Raw genomic sequence first — 21,102 nt, forward strand, 5'->3', positions numbered from 1 at the left:
TCCCCCCATACCGTGTAATCTGGATGAGGGGATGGATTGCACCCTCAGCAAGTTTGCAGATGACACTAAGCTAGGGGGAGAGGTAGATACGCTGGAGGGCAGGGATAGGGTCCACTGTAACCTAAACAGATTAGAGGATTGGGCTAAAAGAAATCTGATGAGGATAAGTGTAAAGTCCTGCACTTGGGACGGAAGAATCCCAAGCATTGCTACAGGCTGGGGACTGACTGACTAAGTAGCAGTTTGGCAGAAAAGGACCTGGGGGTTACAGTGGATGAGAAGCTGGATATGAGTCAACAGGGCACCCTTGTAGCCAAGAAGGCGAATGGCATATTAGGTTGCATTAGGAGGAGCATTGCCAGCAGAGCCAGAGAAGTGATTATTCCCCTTTATTCGGCACTGGTGAGGCCACATCTGGAGTATTGTGTCCCTTTTTGGGCCCCCCACTATAGAAAGGATGTGGACACATTGGAGAGGGTCCAGCGGAGGGCAACCAAAATGATGAGGGGGTTGGAGCACATGACTGATGAGGAGAGGCTGAGGGATTTGGGCTTGTTTAGTCTGCAGAAGAGAAGAGTGAGGGGGGATTTGATAGCAGCCTTCAACTTCCTGAAGGGAGGTACCAGAGAGGATGGAGAGAGGCTGTTCACAGTACTGACAGATGGCAGAACAAGGAGCAATGGTCTCAAGTTGCAGTGGGAGAGGTGTAGGTTGGATATTAGGAAAAGCTATTTGCTTAGGCTGGTGGTGAAGCACTGGGACGGGTTCCCTAGGGCGGGGGTGGAATCTCCATCCCTAGAGGTGTTTAAGTCTCAGCTTGATAAAGCCCTGGCTGGGTTGATTGAGTTGGGATTGGTCCTGCCTTGATGACCTCCTGAGTTCTCTTCCAGCTCTATGATTCTATGTGTCAGTTATTTGGTGGGATTTTGTTGAGAATATCAAAGTTGAAAATGTTCCCAAATCTCCCCACCCTTTTTCACCAACAGCGAGATCCTTCACGGTGTACTTTCCACCAGAGGATTTCAACTAACTTTACAGCTCTTAATGAATCAAACAACAGCCTTGTAAAACATGGCAGTATTGTTATCTGTATTACATGTGGGGAACTGAGGCACAAGAATGTCATGTGACTTGTTCAAAGTCCCAAAGAAAGGATGTTGCATACCCAGGAACAGTACTTGGATTATAATGAGTTCCTCTACTTTGGAGAAGACAGCAGTATAAATATCTAGATGTGCTTATAGATGGGCAGGTCCTAGATCCCTGGATTCCCATCTTAATACATTTTTCTTGTTGTTGCTTCTTTGCCATTGTCCATTAAGTCCCTCATGGGCCATTGGCTAATGCACTAAAAGACAGCCCAGTAATGCATTGAGCAATGACAAGGCAAATTTTGTTTTATCTGAGCTGATTAAAAAAATCAGCAAAATTCATCCTTCATGGACTATCTGAGCTGCTTGAGTGATCATAAGTCTCATTCTTTGATGGCCTCTCTCTCGCTTTGAATCTCTCTGATAACCAGTTCATGAAGATTCTTACGGTCAAGCATTTCATTGATCTTTGACACCGTTTAATAAAATACTGTTGAGGATAAGTGTGAAAAGTCTTCTAGTACTGCTCAAAATGCTTTTCATGAAGGTGTAAAATAGGACCCAGAGAGCAGAGAGAACTGCATTCATCCTTTCTCCTTCACAGGATCCTGCATATGTACCAATAGCAGGTTTTATATTTACTTATATACTTATTAGAGGGGAAAAGTGTTGGTGTGGTTAAAGCACTGGATAGGGACTCAGTAGATATGGGTTATTTTTCTTTTTCTTTTTCACACAGCGCACAGTCAACTTGTGGAACTCCTTGCCTGAGGAGGTTGTGAAGGCTAGGACTATAACAGGGTTTAAAAGAGAACTAGATAAATTCATGGAGATTAAGTCCATTAATGGCTATTAGCCAGGATGGGTAAGGAATAGTGTCCCTAGCCTGTTTGTCAGAGGGTGGAGATGAATGGCAGGAGAGAGATCACTTGATCATCACGTGTTCGGTTCACTTCCTCTGGGGCATCTGGCATTGGCCACTGTCGGCAGACAGGGTACAGAGCTGGATGGACCTTTGGTCTGATCCAGTATGGCCATTCTTATGGGTTCTGTTTCTAGCTACCATAGACATGAGCAAATCATTTAATCATTCTGTGTCTTAGTTTTCGACCTATAAAATAAGGCTGATTAATAGCATCAAAATAATATTTTTTCTGTTTGCATTCAGTACAGTCTCTCTGTGAACAGTTTTAGAAAGGGAGGTGAATTTTCGTGTCACATGAAAATATAATGGGATCAATATATAGGGCTTTGTCTTTCTTCTCTACTTAACTTGTACGCTGTTTAGGGCAGGGACTATCTCCCATTCTGCTTGTTGCATTTTGTGTCTATTATAACAGTGCTATTTGATCTTGGTTAGAGTGTTTCTTGCTACAGAAATACAAATGATATATTTGCAAGGTGCCTATCGAAAGTATCTGAGCACAGTGCAATAAAAAAATAGCAAAGCTAAATTTAAAAAACAATCAGATTTCTAGTATACAATCAATATAAGACAAGGGCTTTGCCATTTGGGCAAACTCAGTTGGTTTTAGGCATACCGCTCTAGAATTAGAAATAGGTAATCTATTTCTAGCAGAAATGCAACCTGACACTTTAACTAGGTCGTGTTTCTGCTAATATATTTTTTTTAAACTTCAGTGGAAATATCTCTGGCCCTGCTGAAATTCTGGTTCGTGCTTTTGCTCTCTCCTCACCAAAGCATTGCAACAATTTTCTTTATTGGTTTCCCTGCCTTGTCAAGTTTCTGCAGATAATCTTTTCAGAACACTTCAAAATGAATGACTCCTTTCTTCCCCTGTATCCAAGACTTCACATTTCTCAAGTGGTGGCTTTATTGAGGCAATTACTTTAGCTACCGGTAAATTTGCAGATGCCATTTAAATTTTTATTACTTGTATTCAAAATCCTTCATACCTCAGTTCCTTCAAATGTGTGTAATATGGTTTGAGCATATCTTGCCTCTCATCACACCCCGTGTCTTAAAAATCTTCTTTTCCTTCAGTTATTTTTAGATTCATGGCTGCAAGGCTCTGTTGGGCTTGGTTTTCATCTGGTACAGCACTGTGAAAGCTACTTTATAAATCAATAAGTGGCAATATTTTATAATATAATAAGCTTGTATCTTTGATTATTCATTTAATCTCTTTCATGTTTAATGTTTACTTCATATACAACCCTCTCCCCATTAAATAGTTATGCCATCTTAGCCATATACGTAGGACCTGTTCCAAGTCCTATTTAGATAAATGGATTTTAATAGGCTTTGAATCTAGTTAAGGGGTGGCCAACCTGCAGCTCATGAAGCTGCCCCTTGCGCCTCTATAAATGGACCCACCAGCCCCCCCCCCCCTTTTTTTTGGTCAACAATTCTGAGGCAGCTCTTCGCATTTTTTCTACCGCTGTTTCGGCGCTCTTCGTTTAATGGGTTGGCCTTATATCCCGTGTTTGACCTCTGCTACCGAGACATATTGCATATTGACTTCTAGTGGAGGTGCAGTCATAATGTATTTTAGGGTAAAAGTGGCCCATAGAGTTTTGCAGAAAAAGGCTACAAAAGCTATTAGTGATATGGACCATCTTCAATATGAGAAGAGATTAAGAAGACTGAGACGTTCCAACTAAGGGGGGATATGATAGAGGTCCATAACATTATGAACGGTATGGAGGCAATGAAGCATTATTTATCCCTTCACATAACACAAGAAACAAGGATCAACTTGTGAAATTAACAGGCATCAAGTTTATAATAAACAAAAGGAAGAACGTCTTCACCCAATGCCCAGTCAATGTGCACAGTCAAAATGTCAATCGCACTTTGCTGTGCGATGTTGTGAAGGTCCAAAAGTATGACTGGGTTCAAAATAATCAGCTGTTCATGGACGAGAGGTTCATCAATGACTATGAGCCATGATGATCAGGGACACAACTCCATGTTTTGCATATCCCTAAACATCCAACTGCCAGAAGCTGGGACTTGAAATTGTCCTGTATTGTTCTTTCTCTCTCAAGGATCTGGCTCTGGCCAATGTTGGTAGATAGACCATTGGCCTGACCCAGGATGACTGCTCTTATGTTCTAATGAGAGCATCACACAGAGAGTCTTTTCCTTCTCAGGCAATTAAGACATTGAGACCTGTTAGGAAAGTCCAGGTTGAACCTCTCTAGTTCAGAACTCTCTACTCTGGAAACATTCATTGTCCAGAATTATTTCAGGTAGCCGGATGTCCGCTTTTCACAGGTGTGGCCAAGTTTCCCACGGTCCCATAAAGTTTGTTTACAACCACCAGTCCCAGCTCCGTGTTCTATGCTGTTATTTAGCTCTCATTTACCTCTAACAGCCCCAAAAGCAGTGGAAGAGTTGGTAATGCTGCTAGATAATATTGACCTCCCATCGTCCGGAAAATTCTCTGGTTCGGAACCGGTCAGTTCCCGAGGGTGCCGGACTAGAGAGGATCAACCTGTACTAACTTTCTCAACCCACTTACACACATATACTCATCTGCAAGGTATTTAGCAGTGAAATCCAGCAGTGAAAGTAATTTAAAAATCTTCCTGGTACAGGGGCCACAGGCCCCTAGTAGAGTTGGGGCAGGGCTGGGCCAGCTTCTCCCAGACAGCCCTTCGGTGCTGTACAGCACATGCCACCTGGAGCTCCAGCAGCTATTTAAGGGACGTGGAGCTCAGGTTGCTGCTGTGGTAACGGGGAGTCTGTTGGGCCCTTTTAAATCACTGTCCCATCCCATGGCAGCTGCCCCTCTCCTCCCCATCAGTGACCTTGCTCCCTCACCTCCTCATTGGCTGCCGTAGAGAAGGCAAATGGAGCAGTGAACTTTCCATCCCTTTCGATTCCAAAATGAGCAGCTGCACTTTCAATTTCTTTCTTGGTTGGTTGCTTTCCCTCTGGCTGTAACGTGTGCCAGGAAAGTAGGCAAATTGCCCCAGGGCAGCCTGTCATAAGCCTTGTCCCTGAGGACACGTCTAAACTAGGTTTTTTTTTTCAAAAGAGGATATGCAAATTCCGCGGGAACTTGGATATCTTCTTCCAATCTCACTTTCAAAAGAGGATCTTTTGAAAGTGAAAGTAGTCTGGACGTATTTTTTTTTTTCGGGAAAAACCCCCTTTTTTGAAAAAAAATGCGTAAACCTCCTTTTTTAAGGAAGAGTGTGCTTTTCAAAAAAGGGGGTTTTCCCCCCAAAAAACTGCGACCAGACTACTCACTTCTTTCGAAAGTGAGATCGGAAGAAGATATACAAATTTCCGCGGAATTTGCATATCCTCTTTCGAAAATTCTACGTAGCCTAGACATAGCATCACCAAACATTCAGCGGACAGATCTCTCTGTCTTTTCTTTCTAAGGGGCACTTTTGTTACTTTGAATGTAAATTTAGAGGCATTTCCTCCAAACTATGTGAGAGACACAAAAACAGATTGCATATGCTGATGGACGGGAAGGATAACTTTCAAGTGTGTCAGTTAAGGAAGTGGATAGAGGGGGTTGTACTCTTCCATCAACGCAGGATGCTCGCTTTTCCTTAAAGAATGACTGCTACTTTCAAAAACACCTTGGACCAACTCTGCAGACCATTGTACGAGACTTACAGGTTTATAACATTCGCGTTCTTGTAAACATGCGGGCTTGAATAATAAAGGACCAATGCAGTTAGTGAAAAAATGTTGGAATCTCTATGTGTGCAATTTGTCTTTTACTAAGTGCAATGTCAATTCATTTTTTGACTGCAAGACATCCTTATGCAATAAGGAAGCCAGCGACAATTTACATGAGATATTCCAGGACCAAGTGAGTGGAATGTCTTGTATTTAAAATTTAAGTCCAGTACAGTGCAGTCAGGGTTCAGATCTCTATTTGATGAATTAGCTTTGCTTATAACTATCAACTGCATGATGTCTGATGTCATAAAAGTTGTGCAAGAGACAGGCGCTAGTTCAGAGAAGTGTTTGTCTTACGTTTCAGCATGTTGAAATCAGCTAAGGGGAAAATTTGGTCCTTGATTTCCTGTAATCAGTTGTGTATGGGATTCACTGAGGCTCACCAAGACTGACCTTTGACCAAGGCTAACCCAGGAGGGAGTTTCTGAAAAAGAGGGGTTGGCAGGTATACCACATAGCTATTAAGACCCAGGACTAATTTATGTGTTTTCCATTTTGCCACAAAAATCACATTTCTCACATACCTGGTGCATGTAAAAACAAACCAACCATGTGTGTACCTAGGATGTCCAGCAACCTCCTCCCAGTTGCCAATGTTAATGTTCAGGCTGTTGCTGTAGGTGCAAACGACACTTACACACACCAGCCCTTACTCTCAGAGGGTATGTCTACACTACAGCGCTAGTTCGAACTAACTTAGTTCGAATTAGTTAATTCGAACTAAGCTAGTTCGAACTAACGCATCTAGAACTAAAAACTAGTTCGAACTAGCGTTTTGCTAGTTCGAACTAGTAAGTCCACATTGAGTGGACTCTGAACAGGGCTTAAGGATGGCCGGAAGCAGTGCCGGCAGGGCATAAAAGGAGGACTTAGAGCATGGAGATACTGTCTCAGGCTAGCCGAGGGCTGCGCTTAAAGGGTCCCGACCCCCACCCCGGACACACAGTTCTAAGGGGTGCCCCGCTTGCAAAGAAGTTCTGGCTTGGAGTGCCCTGAGTGCCCACACTGGGCACATCACACCACTCGGCCATCAGCCCGGCTGCACTTGCCGCAGGCTGCCATCTGGGGAGAGGGAGTAATTGGGGGGCTGCAGGAGAGCTTCCACCCCCAGAAGCCCGCAGAGCCAGCCCAGTCCTCCCCATCGGGGGCTCGTACCCCATTCCTCCCTCACCTCCTTCCACTTACCCTTCCCTAGCCCCCCTTCTTATTGATGTACAAAATAAAGATACCGTTTCTTCCAACATTGACTCTGTCTTTATTGGAAAAAACTGGGGGAGACTGGGAAAAGGAGGTGGGAGAGGGGAAGAGAAAGGCTGGGAGAGGGGAGGGCAACTAACATGATCAGGGGTTGGGAACAGGTCCCAGATGAAGAGAGGCTACAGAGACTGGGACTGTTCAGCTTAGAAAAGAGGAGACGGAGGGGGGACAGGATAGAGGTCTCTAAAAGCAGGGGTTGGGTGGAGAGGGTGCATTCAGAAAAGTTCTTCCTGAGTTCCCATAAAGAAGGACTAGAGGACACCAAAGGAAAGGAATGGGTATCAGGCTTCAAACTAGTAAGAGAAAGTTGTTCTTGACAAAGCAAATAGTTAACCTGTGGAACTCCTTGCTGCAGGAGGCTGTGAAGGCTAGAACTAGAACAGAGTTTAAAGGGAAGTGAGATAAAGTGATGGAGGTTGGGTCCATGGAGTCCTATTAGCCAGAGGGTAGGAGTGGTGTCCCTGCCCAAAGTTTGTGGAAGGCTGGAGAGGGATGGCACGAGACAAATGGCTTGGTCATTGTCTTCGGTCCATCCCCTCCAGGGTCCCTAGGGTTGGCCGCTGTTGGCAGACAGGCTACTGGGCTAGATGGACCTTTGGTCTGACCCAGGACGGCCATTGTAAGCTCAGGGCTCAGTGTCGGGGGTCTCAGTGGACCCCCTTGATTTTCATGCACACCTGGTCCTGGGTGGCCAGGCTGGCAGCTCTCCTGCCCTAGACGGCCACTTTCCTGTGCCTAGTGCGGAGATCGTGGACGAGGTCCACGATGTCCGCACTAGCCCAGGAAGGTGCCCGCCTCTTGTGGTCCAGGGCAAGCTCCCGGGAGCCGCCAACCTGGTCCCGGCAAGAGGGGGTGGGCTGGGGGGCATCGGGTGGGTGGCTCTGTGCCGTGCCAGGTGCAGGGTCTGCTAGCTGGGTGCTGGCAGGCTTGCACCTGGCACGGGCACCGCAGCCAGCCCGTGCCCCTTTAAGGGGTCCGGGGCAGGGAGGGGGGCATAGAGTTTTCCTGGTGTTGGCCAGAGTGGCCACCAGGGAAACCTGGGGAGGGCTAGCCTCCCACTAGTTCGAACTAAAGGGCTACACAGCCCTTAGTTCGAACTAGCTAGTTCGAACTAGGCGTTAGTCCTCGTAAAATGAGGTTTACCTAGTTCGAACTAAGCGCTCCGCTAGTTCGATTCAAATTCGAACTAGCGGAGCGCTAGTGTAGCACCTATTAAAGTTAGTTCGAACTAACGTCCGTTAGTTCGAACTAACTTTGTAGTGTAGACATACCCAGAGCTAGTACATTGCCCACTGTATGTTGATTACAACTTTCTCTTGCACAATAAGCAAGAATCCCCAAGGCAACTCTCGAACCAGAGTTTCCTGCGTGGGAGGGCTGTGCACAGCCAACTGATACTGAGAGAGGCTCATTTTATTTTATGATTATAATTATATGTATTTATTATGTACATGAAATAGCATCTCAATAGCAATCCGAGCCCCTAGTTCTAAGTGCATTCTGTAGCTGAGATATGAGTTAAGAACAGACTTCACATTTTTTGTTAAAGCTAATGTTAAAACGATCAAATACAGTACAGTACACAGGTTAAGGAAAGAGTATAATGCTTAAATTATCCCAAAATACAAAGTTTAGTTTAGAAGTCATAAAATACAGGCAGTACATAATCTACAGTATCCCAAATTTAGGTGAATATATTTAATGATACAGTTTAGATATTAGCATCCAACTATCAGGATACATTCCTCATAAAACATTATACTAAAGGTAGCTTATGCAAAGTAAATATAGCAATGAGTGAGGATTGTCTCTCAGTAATTACAATCCATCAGAGAAGTATTTCAATGATTGTTCTGACCTCAGGTCTCACTGGCACTCCCGTTCATCTGTCCTCGTATGGCCAGCGTTCAGTGATATGTTCTAAATAGACATCCTGTGACCACTTGATGGCGTCCGACACCGTGAGCTGCTGAAGTACAAGAGACAACCCTGAAGCTCTCTCTGAAATTCTGTTATTTTACAGTGTAAATTACTCTGATTTGGTTTACTTTTTTAAAACCTTATGGGGAAGTTTATGAGAGAGAATGAGAGAGAGAGAGACAGAGACAGAGACAGACAGTGTGTGTGTGTGTGGAGGGAAAGGAGCAAAGAACATTTTCCTCCTGGTCTGGTAGCACTTTATAGACTAACAAAACATGTAGATGGGATCATGAGCTTTCGTGGGCACAACCCACTTCGTCAGATGACCGGAGTTTTGAGTTTAGGTCATCTGAAGAAGTGGGCTGTGCCCACGAAAGTTCATGATCCCATCGACACGTTTTGTTAGTCTATAAAGTGCTACCAGACCATTTGTTGTTTTTTAAGTTTATCCTGTACAGACTAACTCGGCTACCTCCTGAATTTTCTTTCTGGTTGTCTTTGTTACTAATGTCAGCTACTCATTTTTCTTTAGGAAGAAGCTGCCTTCCCAGGACGACAGCCTAGAGGATTTAATCGTGCCATCCCCACTTGAGTCTCCAGACAGAGCCTCACCTGGCGAGAGAAAAGAGTGAGTTGGGTATCCTGCGAGAATGAGAGGTCCAGTTTCATGAATCGGTGTAGTCAGGGCTTTTTTTGTGATGACATTGCCTCATACTCAGTACCGGCACCTCCAGCCGCAGTACTAGCACCGCCAGTCAGAGCTCAACAACTTTTCTCTGGAGTACCGGCACCTTTTTTTTTTTTTTAAACAAAAAAAGCACTGGATGTAGTTATTAGGATTTTATATGTTGGTGCATAGATACAAAAGTGACTGGTGCCTAAGAAATACCTAACGTACAACAGAGAAATGGATAGATGGATGGCTACCTGGGATTTCGTTCGGTGTAAATGAGTGGGGGGGGGGGGGTAAATGAGTGAGGGGAAAAAAAAGCTGAGGAAAATTTGTCAAGCAAAAAATTTAAAAAAAAAAAGGGTTGGGGAGTAACCAGGGAGACCTGGGGAGAGGATCGGGGAGGTCAGGCTGAAATGCGGTTGCGGTGCTCCCCTAAGACCGGCTCTGTCAGCGGCCCCGTGAAAATGGCGGCCCTCAATGACTGCTCAGCTCACCCGCCCCTAAGACCGGCTCTGACTGGGTGAAAGGGTTTGCTCCCCGCTCCTTCCACACAAGGGCCTCAGCTGGAGTACTGTGGTCAGTTTTGTGTCTGTGCCACATTTTAAGAAAGGCGTAGACAGACTGGAGACAATTCAGAGGAGAGCCACAAAAATATTAAACGATTTAGAAAATGTGATCTACTAGGAAAGGGTAACATGTGGGCATATTTAATCTTGAGAAAAGAAGACTCAGGAGGGACCCGGTAACTCCTCAGATACCTTAAGGGCTATTACAAAGAGGATAGTGATCAGTGGTTCTCCATGTCCACAGAAGGTAGGACAAGAAATAACCAGCTTAATCTGCAGCTCGAGAGATTTAGGTTAGATCAGCAGTTCTCAAACTGTGGGTCAGGACCCCAAAGTGATCCTCATTTTATTGGGGTCATCTGGGCTGGCTTAGAGCTGCGGGGGCTGGAGCCAAAGCTGGAGTCCCAGACCCAGCACCTGGGGCTGGGTGGCAGGACTAGGTTACAGGCCCCCTGACCGGGGTGCTGGGGATCAGGCTCTGGTCCTTCCTTCTGGGGTAATGCAGTAATTTGTGTTGTCAGAAGGGGGTCGTGGCACAATGCAGTTTGAGAACCTCTGGTTAGATATTAGGAGAAACTTCTATCGGTCAGTATAGTTACATAGCAGAATGAGTTACCATGACGTAGGTGGTAGAATCCCTGTCACTGGAGAATTTTAAGAGGAGATTAGATAACTACCTGTTATGGATGGTCTAAAGGTAAATTTGATGGGGGGGGGCTATGATCTCTTGAGGTCCCTTCCAGCTCTGTGATTCTCTGATTGATGGTAATCCATGTTGTCACACTTGACCGTGTACAATTATATACACCGTGATGGTTTTTCTGCAGCTCGCCAGAGCGAGCAGGGTCATCAGCAAGCCAGAACAGTACAGTCATCAATGACCGGCTGCAGGAGCTTGTGAGGCTCTTTAAAGAAAGGACTGAGAAAGTGAAAGAGAAACTGATTGATCCAGATGTTACTTCTGATGATGATGACGACACCCCTGTGGCATGTGAGTTACAGCTGGGTGCAGGGCCTCTCTATAGACAGGCAGAGTGCTGGGCAAGAGGTAGAAGTTATGGAGCCAGAGGAACTGGCTTCATAAAAGCCCAAGCAATAAAAATTATTATTTGGTTTTGTAACCTGGAAACTCAACAACATACCTGCCTTTCAAGAAAAATGAAAGGGGACATGAAACAACACAGAATTCTTGAGTAGAAGTGTGTGGACATGAGCAGCCCTCTTAAAGTGGTGTTCAAATCTATTGTAAGGTCCTCAGTGATTTTAGTCTAATTCCTTATGCAAAAAAAAAAAAAAAAAAAAAAAAAGGCACATTGCACACAAACAAAAGTCTAATTCCTTATGAAAAAAAAAAAAAAAAAAGGCACATTGCACACAAACAAAAACCACAGCGATCTTTTACCTAATAAAAAGGGAGGGAGGAAGGTCTTCTGCCTAAGGCAAAAGGCAGGGATTTAGGAGAATTGGGATCTATTCCATACTCTGCTGGAATTGTGTGACCTTGGGCAATTGAGGTTAATATCTTTGTTCCTCAGCTGTTTCATCTGTGAAATGGAAAACTTACAATTCCATACTACAACAGAGTGTTATGAGGGTAACTATACTGATAGTTGGACAATGCTTTGAAAATGTACAGCTGTATAAGTGAAGAATATTATACTATTATACTATGACTAATTACGAAGGACACAGGAATTAACTGGCACAAATCCTGTGCAGATACTCAGACTCCTGAGGTGCATCTACACTGCACCGTAGCTCGAAATAAGATACGCAACTTGAGCTACGCAAATTGGGTATCTTATTTCAATCTTATTTTGCAATAGCTTATTTTGTAATTTGGCGCTGTCTACACAGCACCAAATTTTGAAATAACCTGCTATTCTGAAATGTCCCTTACTCCTCATGGAATGAGGTTTACAGGGACGTCGGAATAGCGAGCCTGTTATATTTCGAAATAATGGGCTTGCTGTGAAGACACAAGATAGCGATTTCAGGATTCTCCAGTGTCCTGAAATAGCATTGCAATGTAAACATAGCCCAAGACATAGTCTAAGATGGATGACAGGAGAGGGATCATGTGATGATTACCTGTTGTGTTCACTCCCTTTGGGCCACTGTCGGCAGACAGGATATTGGGCTAGATGGACCTTTGACTGACCTGTTATGGCCGTTCATATGCTCTTATGTTCTAAGAGAGGCCAATCGGTGAAGAGATAGTGAAAGTCATGAACATTAACAAAACTCTTAGGGTATGTCTACACTGCCATCCTAGTTCAAACTAGGGTGGCTAATGTATGCATTCGAAGTTGCAAATGAAGCCCGGGATTTAAATATCCCGGGCTTTATTTGCATGTTTCCAGGCACCTCCATTTTTAAATGTCCCGTAGTTCGAACTCCCTCCTTGCAGGAGGCATAACAGTAGTTCAAATTAGGAGCTTTAATTCGAACTACCTAGTCCGTGCCGCCTGTAGCCGCGGGCAGGGAGTTTGAACTACGGGGCATTTAAAAATGGCGGCGCCCGGGAACATGCGAATAAAACCTGGGATATTTAAATCCCGGGCTTCGTTTGGAAGTTTGAATGCCTACATTAGCCAACCTAGTTCGAACAAGGGTGGCGGTGTAGACACACCCTTAGCTAGTAATGCAGACTGTTTTTTTGTGAAGTGGCTATTTTTAATAAGAGAAAAAATTAAAGGCCACGCACAAACTCGAGAACTTCAGCCTGTCAGAGAAGTGTGCACCGCTCTCAATAATTCTATGAATGTTCATAGCTCCTTCCAAGAAAACCTCTCAAGAACCACCACCAGCGGAAGAAAAAGCAACTGACGCCGCGAAAGCTGAAGTGGAAGAACATTACTGTGAGATGCTGTGCTGCAAATTCAAACGCCGCCCCTGGTTAGACCGTGTAAAAAATTACCGGTTCCCAAGCAGTATAGACCCTCTCACCAGTAAGTAATTGAAAAAGATTATTGTTTGAGATAATGCTACTGCTCCATTTATGAGAAAAGGATGGTACAAGATGAAATGGAATGGAACGAAAGGAGGAGAAAGAAAAGAGAGAGTGGAAAGGACATCGGAAGAGAAGAGTGATTTAGCTCTTGTCTATGACTGATTTTTTTCATTTAGAAGAGCAGAGGGAAGAGAGACATTCTTTTAGGTACTCTGCCTGGCCCCTTTCTTAACCATCTGGTTCATTCAGAGTCAGCTCTTTTCAAAAGCCAGCAGCTATTTCACTGTAGTCTCAAAGTGCAAGGAAGAAGGGAAAAAAGGGAATATATTCTGGAAGCAGAGCAAAGGTAGCTTAACATAAAGTGCTTGAAATTTAGGAAGTTTTGTTCCCTTTAATTTTTAGCGTCTTCTGTTCATCCTTACTATCAACCCTGTTGATAATATGTGGTTATTCCCTGTCAACTGCTCACTAATTTTGACCTGTGCTTCCCTCTGCTTAGATTTGATGTATGTGCTGTGGCTGTTCTTTGTTGTTCTGGCCTGGAATTGGAACTGCTGGCTAATTCCAGTACGCTGCACCTTTCGATACCAGACACCTGAAAATCTCCATTGCTGGCTAATTGTAGACTATCTCTGTGACCTCATCTACTTTCTGGACATCATTGTCTTTCAGGTCCGCCTGCAGTTTGTTCAAGGAGGCGACATAATTGTAAGTGGCAGCTAGTTGCGCTTCCCTCTTGAGGCAAAGTTTCAAACAGGACGTTCACTTGCTTTGAGTACCTCCTCCTCTGAAGTCCATAGAAAAGTGTTGTGGGGTGTGTTTTTTTTTGCAAATGTCGGAGGTTAAAATACAACAAAAAGGCAGCTCTTCGACTACATCCCTTATTTATTTAGTTGGCCCTGAGTGAATTTTTTTTACTCATCAGTACAGAGCTACTCCGCAAGGCACAGAGATATCCACAGATAAGCTAGTGCTGTTCAGCATCATGGTATATTTAAATGTTCCCCTTCCCCAACCAAGCTTCTGTGAAAAGCCTTCATCCTCTATTACCTGTAGTTAGGGTTGCCAAATGGTTTAACAAAACATATCAAACCCTCTCCCCCCAAAAAGGGGAAAAAATTCTGTTGAGGAAAAAAAAGCACAGCAAAAAAAAAAAAAAAAAGAAACTGACCGGAGCCGAAATATGGGCCTTTAATTCCTGGCCCACTCCATTCTCCTCCCTCCCCAGCCAGCCCGAGCTGCGCTGCATGTTCCTACCATCTGATCTGGGAAAAACAGAAAATACCAGGCATTTTACGTGTCCGGTATTTTCTGAATTTTTTTTACTGGACGGAAGGCGCAAATACCAGGCTGTCCGATTCAATACCGGACACTTGGCAACCCTAGCTGAGGGCTGAAAGCACCATACATTCTCTTGTTGTTTTTTCTCAAGTGCACCTTAAACCCAAATTAACTGCCAGTAATAATATGATGAAAGTGATAACAAAACCGGTTTGGATTGTGCACTTGAGATGCAGAATGAAGTTGATAGGTTTGATTTACTTCCTATATTCAACTAAATGAGCTGTGCTAAACAGTATCTAACAGCTATATTCTTCCTATTACATATAAAAATTACAAAAGCAGAGGTTTTGCCTGTAAAGATCTGTGGCTTTAGGGGTCCTGACATCATGCTGTAGCAGTCCTTCAGAATTCGAATGCTGGTCATGGAACAGAATGGGAAGAAATGACTGAGAAAACCATGCACAGGGCTGACAGCCTAGGAACAGGCAGAATGAAACTTGCAGATCTATGCAAGTGCAGTAGTACTGCTACTGGGCCACAGCATGCAGAGGACTGCCTGTATTCTAGTGCCTGCTGTGCTGCCGTCCTCTCATTTCATCTAGCAGTGCACTAGTGAGTCAACCGATGGGAGACACAGGGCGCATAGTGAAATTATCCACTGTGCAGAGAAGCTATGCAAGAGGCTTTTGGAATTGCAATTTACTCCATGTCCTGAGAAGAATGTGTCTCAACACCTCTGCCCTCCTTCTTATCAATAAACTAGGGAAATGCAACCTAAATGGGGCTACTCTGAGGTGGGTGCATAACTGGCTGGACAACCGTTCTCAGAGAGTAGTTATTAACGGTTCACAATCATGCTGGAAGGGCATAACAAGTAGGGTTCGCAGTTTTGGGACCGGTTCCATTCAATACAGATTTAGATAATGGCATAGAGAGGATGCTTATTAAGTTTGTAGATGATACCACGCTGAGAGGGGTTGCAAGTGCTTTGGAGGATAGGGTCATCATTATTCAAAATGATCTGGACAAACTGGAGAAATGGTGAACAGGATGAAGTTTAATAAATGCAAAATACTCCACTTAGGAAGGAACAGTTTCACACTTACAGAATGACTAGTGATTGTCTAGGAAGGAGTATTGCAGAAAGGGATTTAGGGGTCATGGTGGACGACAAGTTAAACATGAATCAACAGCGTGACGCTGTTGCAAAAAAGCAAACATGATTCTGGGATGCATTAACAGGAGTGCTGTGAGCACGACACACTCTTCCGCTCTACTCTGCACTGATTAGGCCTCAGTTGGAGAATTGTGTCCAGTTCTGGACACCACATTTCAAGAAAGATGTGGAGAAATTGGAGAAGGTCCAGAGAAGAGCAACAAAAATGATGAAAGGTCTAGAGAACATGACCTATGAGGGAAGACTGAAAGAACTGGGCTTGTTTAGTTTAGAAAAGGGAAAACTGAGAGGGGACATGATAGCGGTTTTCAAGTATCTAAAGGAGTTACAAGGAGGAGGGAGAAAAATTGTTCTCCATGGCCTCTGAGGATAGGACAAGAAGCAACGGGCTTAAATTGCAGCAAGGGAGGTTTAGGTTGGACATTAGGAAAAACTTCCTGTCAGGGTGGCTAAGCACTGGAATAAATTGCCTAGGGGGGTTGTGGAATCTCCATCACTGGAGATATTTAAGAGCAGGTTAGACAGACACCTGTCAGGGATGACCTAGACAGTGCTTGGTCCTGCCGTGAGGGCAGGGGACTGGACTCAATGATCTCTCAAGGTCCCTTCCAGTTCTAGGAGTCTATGATTCTATTAAGCCACGTTCCCATGCTTTCCTCATACACAAGATCTAGCATATTCACTGCGAAGAGGTCATAGCAGTATGGTGTATGTGGGGGGAGGGGATGTCATTTCCCTCTGCCCCTCTTTCCCATCCAAATTCTTTTCCCATGCAATTAGGACTTTTCTTCTCCTCTGTGTCTATATAATGGAAGGAAGTATCTGATTATTTGTGTAGATGCCGTCCTCTCTGCCTTTTCAATCAGGTTCAGGGCAGTAAACCTCACTGCCAACCAGTGATATTTCTCTCTGTTTCCTGTTCTCATCTAGACTGATAAAAAGGCCATGCGGCAGAACTACCTGAAATCCCGACGCTTCAAGGTCTGACACATTTTATTTGATGTTTATGTGTATTTATTATTATTTAATGGACATTTTGAAATCCATATCCTCCTGTTAATAGTCCCACCTCTGAATAGGTGCAATAGTTACCTTGACAGAGGTAGGCCACGTTTGGGATGGCCCAGGCTGACTATGAAAGGAACGGGAAGGAGGCGAGGAGCCTTTCCTCATCTCCTCGGTGTGTGTATGGACAAGGGCTAGCCATATATAATTGGGGATCACAGGTGCTTTGGCAGCAGTAGCCTCCTCAAACAGGGCCAGGAAGAATAGTGCTAACTGGAGGTGAGCATGAGAGCATGCTGCAGCAATTTAAGGATGGTTGAGTTCCTGTTGCAGTGTTGGCTTCACCAGTGCCCCGGTTGTTACGGGCACAAGTTTATGGAAGATTGTTCATAATTATGTCCATAGAGCATGAATTTTATTTCCATTGGCCTACCCTACTGCTCCCCTGAATACCCGCTATTGATTTCAATGGAAGTTGCTTACTAAATGAAGTCAGCACTGGGTCCCTCCAGAATACCCTTGCCTGAGTATTGGTAGAAGGAAAAGAGCTCATGATCATTTCGATTCACCACCATGTTTTCTGTTATGGTCTGACACGTGAGCTTTAGATGGATGTGATCTGCCTTCTTCCTCTGGATTTCTTTTACTTCCAAGTTGGTGTAAATTCTCTCTTGCGTTTGCCTAGATGCCTAAAGGTAAGTCAGGAGGGTACAAAAACAAGGGGGTGGGGGAGAGACACCTACATTCTTAATTAATGTAACAGAATCTTGTACTGTTTATGATTACAGTTTATGACTGTTTATGTCTGTAGAAATAGATTAAGTGTAGGTGACAGTACATGGGGGCAGGGAAGAAAAGAGGTTTATCTGTTTGAAGATATTAAAAGTTGCCTACATTTTATCTGTCATTAGGAGCATCACAATTTATTTTATTTAGTGGGGAAGGAACTGTCAGAGTTCATACTAAGGGTCTGATCCTGTTTCTATACAAGATAATGGAAGTTTTGCCATTGATTCCAGTTGCAACAGGAATGAATTCCATATCATAGGCTACGTCTAGACTGTCGACAGAGGGATGCAAATCAAGCACGTTGAAATTGATAATGAAGCTGAGATTTAAATATACCGCAGCTTATTAGCATAAACATGGCTGCCGCTTTTTTTCGAAATTGAGTTTTTTTGAAAAAAATGGCAGTCTAGACACGGATCTGTCAAAAATAAAGCCTTTTTCAACAGATCCTGTATTCCTCAAATAATTAGGTTTACCGGATCTGTCAAAAAAGTCTTTGTTTTCGACAGATCTGCGTCTAGACTGCCATTTTTTTCCTGAAAAAAACTCCTTTTTGAAAAAAGGCGGCAGCCATGTTTATGCTAATGAGATGCAGGATATTTAAATCCCAGCTTCATTAGCAATTTTGACGTGCCTAATCTACATCTCTCTGTCATCAGAGAGGTATAGTCTAGACACACCCACTGGGTTATAAATTTTCCTTATTGCTAGAATGAGATCTGATATAAACAGAGAAAATTTTTCAAGCAATTGAGGTTTTAAATGACAGTAAAATAATGCTTTAAAATTTCAGGGCAGCAACAAGAGTGCACATGAAAGTTACTTCCAGCTGGAAGATTTGATGGATGGATGGAGTCACTAGTCTCAGTATGGTCCCTGAGGACATGTCTACACTAGGAAACTATTTTAAAATAACTAAAATTGATTTAATAACTCCCAAAATAACACAATCGAAATAGTATGTCCACACTACGGGGAAGCCTCGAAATTATTCCAAGTCAGGCTCCATTAATGTGGATGTGCAACCTCAACCTAGAGCCGCAGGAAGCACTGGAGGAGTAATAAGTTTGAATTACCCTGTGGAGTAGTTATTTCAAAATAACAGCACTGGAGTGTCCACACTACCACTATTTCGAAATAACTATTTTTAAATTAGTGTTATTCCTTGAGGAAAGCAGGAGTACAGTTTTCTAAATAAGTGGCCTGTTATTTCGAAATAACGGGCTTGGTACAGTGGGCGCTCCGCTTATTAATTCAACTTAAAGGGGATTATTTTGAAATAAAGCCTTAGTCTAGACCAGGGCTAATGGACCAACAATAATAATTTATTTTATAATTATGTGGTAAAAAATGAGAGCAGATGCAATTGTTCAGTAATATTGCACTGTCACACTTTTGTATTTTTATATCTAATTTTGTTAGCAAGGAGTTTTTAAGGGAGGTGAAACTTGGGGTAGGTGAAGCAAATCAGACTCCTGAAAGGAGTACAGTTGTCTGGAAAGCTGAGAGCCACTGAGTTAAAAGTTTCTCATTCAAGCCCTGTTGAAAACTAGTTGTCAGCTGTGAATGATGGAAAGTTAATGCACATGTATCATTCTCTTTAATAGTACATGGCTTTCTTTGAGTTTAATAACCGGCTTGAAGCTATCCTGAGCAAGGCATATGTTTACAGGTGAGACAAACTACACATCCATTTCTATTTCGGAGGGAGATATGTTTGGATTGATCTTTTATTGGAGGGGAAAGAGGTGCAATTTGGTGGAGATGTAGTTCCTCTTTGTCCGCCTATGTGAATAAATCATTATCACTGTAGTGATTTCTGCTGTGGCTGAAAATGTCTCCTGGCAGGCTGACCCTAATAGCACATCAGAAGATGTCACGTTTTCAGGTCGTCTTAGCCAAGAAGCGAGAGCTTCTTTTTCAGTCATTCTTAAGTCTTATCTTCTGCATTATTACCTAGAGGGCACTGCTTCCAGGATATGTCTCCTCCACTACGTGAAAGATGACTATAGAAAAATGAAGCCTCAGGGAGTAGCCAAATTTGTCTGTACATGATAAACTTAAAAAAACAACAAATAGTCTGGTAGCACTTTTAAGACTAACAAAACATGTAGATGGGATCATGAGCTTTCATGGGCACAGCCCACTTCTTCAGATGATCACGAAAGCTCATGATCCCATCTACATGTTTTGTTAGTCTTTAAAGTGTTACCAGACTATTCTTTTTTTTTAAGTTGATAGAAAAATGGTCTTTGTTAATAATAGCATTTGGTCAATAACCTCTTCCTAGTTCAAGCTCCATGTAATAAATGCTGTCAACGCTATTCGAGATGATCCTTTTGTTTCCAAACAATTTGGTGCTGGAGTGATAGGGATAAATAGAGTAAAGCAGCAGGTAAAAATACACTTACCCCAGAGAAACTCTCCAAAGCGTTGTACAGAGCTTTAACTGTCTAACTGATGGGGAGTATCTTGGAATAATTAGTGTCAAATGTTTTTAAATGCTCCTTTTTTCTTTCTATTAAGACTACAAGTATCAGAGCTTGTCCTGTTTTTCCATTAATTATTTTTCACTTTTAACAATGATGTTTTTGGGGGTGGGGGTTGAAAGTGTTTTTCATGATCAGGTTCATGGTAATCTTTCCTCTTTCATTGTTGCCTTGCTTTGCAGAGTGATAAGGACCACAGCCTATCTACTATTCAGCTTACACATAAACTCATGCCTGTACTATTGGGCATCATCATACCAGGGACTGCGTTCCACCAGTTGGGTCTACGACGGGGAGGGAAACAGGTACTTAGTATGCATGTCTTCTGTTTTGGAACAGGCACGTGCAACAGACTAGGAGCTTTAGAGAGACTGGATACAGCCAAGGCTGAATTAATACCTGACTTTTGACATCCGAGTTCATCGATGAGTCAAAAGCCTAACATTTCCAGTACAGTATCATCATTACCTGATTTATTATATCAGCCCTGCCTACTACTAAGGGCATGTCAACACTAAGAAATTATTTTTAAATAACTCAATTTGAAATAATAACTCCTGAAATAACAAAATCGAAATAGCGGGTCCTTATAGACTAACAGATTTATTGGAGCCTAAGCTTTCGTGGGCAAAGACCCACTTCATCAGATGCATGACATATATTTCAAAATAGCATTAGTCTATTTCACAATAACTACTCCCCAATAAATCTGTTCTGTCTATAAGGTGCCACAGGACTTCTTGTTGTTCATGCAGTTTCCAAGTTGTCACTTGGTGGCTGTGTCAGAGTAGTTCTAATGGTATGAAACAGATGCTGACTTTTCAGGTGAAGGAAACTGGTTGGAAAGTTGTTCTTTTTTTCCTTTGCAGTTATATTCGCTGTTACTACTGGGCTGTCAAGACTCTGATTACTATTGGAGGTCTGCCTGACCCTCAAACTCTGTTTGAGATAGTCTTCCAGCTTCTGAACTACTTCACTGGGGTCTTTGCTTTCTCTGTTATGATCGGGCAGGTAAATGAATAATCATTCTGTCGTCCCTTCTGTATGATGCAGGACAGGTTCACAGTGTCTGTTATTTTTAATGTAATCTTTCTGAAATCGTGTTTCAGTTTCCTAAATAGCATCCCCTGTGCTTTCCCAGTTTATATATTGAAAAATTCCAATACCATCAGTGTGCATTCTTACATTATGTTAAGGTTTATTTTATTAACATAAACGGTCTCCTG

General features: G+C 43.1%; 1 protein-coding gene across 1 annotated transcript in view; it reads left to right on the top strand.

The window, feature by feature from the left end:
- Positions 1 to 21,102, top strand: part of LOC102447101 (cyclic nucleotide-gated channel beta-1) — a 43,344-nt gene that overhangs the window by 9,337 nt on the left and 12,905 nt on the right. The window contains exons 3-11 of the mRNA XM_075940450.2: positions 9,473 to 9,568; positions 11,007 to 11,170; positions 12,954 to 13,130; positions 13,632 to 13,840; positions 16,524 to 16,574; positions 17,207 to 17,293; positions 18,995 to 19,059; positions 20,059 to 20,181; positions 20,746 to 20,887. Coding sequence (XP_075796565.2) covers positions 9,473 to 9,568; positions 11,007 to 11,170; positions 12,954 to 13,130; positions 13,632 to 13,840; positions 16,524 to 16,574; positions 17,207 to 17,293; positions 18,995 to 19,059; positions 20,059 to 20,181; positions 20,746 to 20,887 — 1,114 coding nt within the window. The remainder of the gene's footprint in view (positions 1 to 9,472; positions 9,569 to 11,006; positions 11,171 to 12,953; positions 13,131 to 13,631; positions 13,841 to 16,523; positions 16,575 to 17,206; positions 17,294 to 18,994; positions 19,060 to 20,058; positions 20,182 to 20,745; positions 20,888 to 21,102) is intronic.

Source organism: Pelodiscus sinensis, chromosome 12 (genome assembly GCF_052426305.1).
Source record: "Pelodiscus sinensis isolate ZL-2025 chromosome 12, ASM5242630v1, whole genome shotgun sequence".
In the NCBI taxonomy this organism is placed as follows: Eukaryota; Metazoa; Chordata; order Testudines; family Trionychidae; genus Pelodiscus; species Pelodiscus sinensis.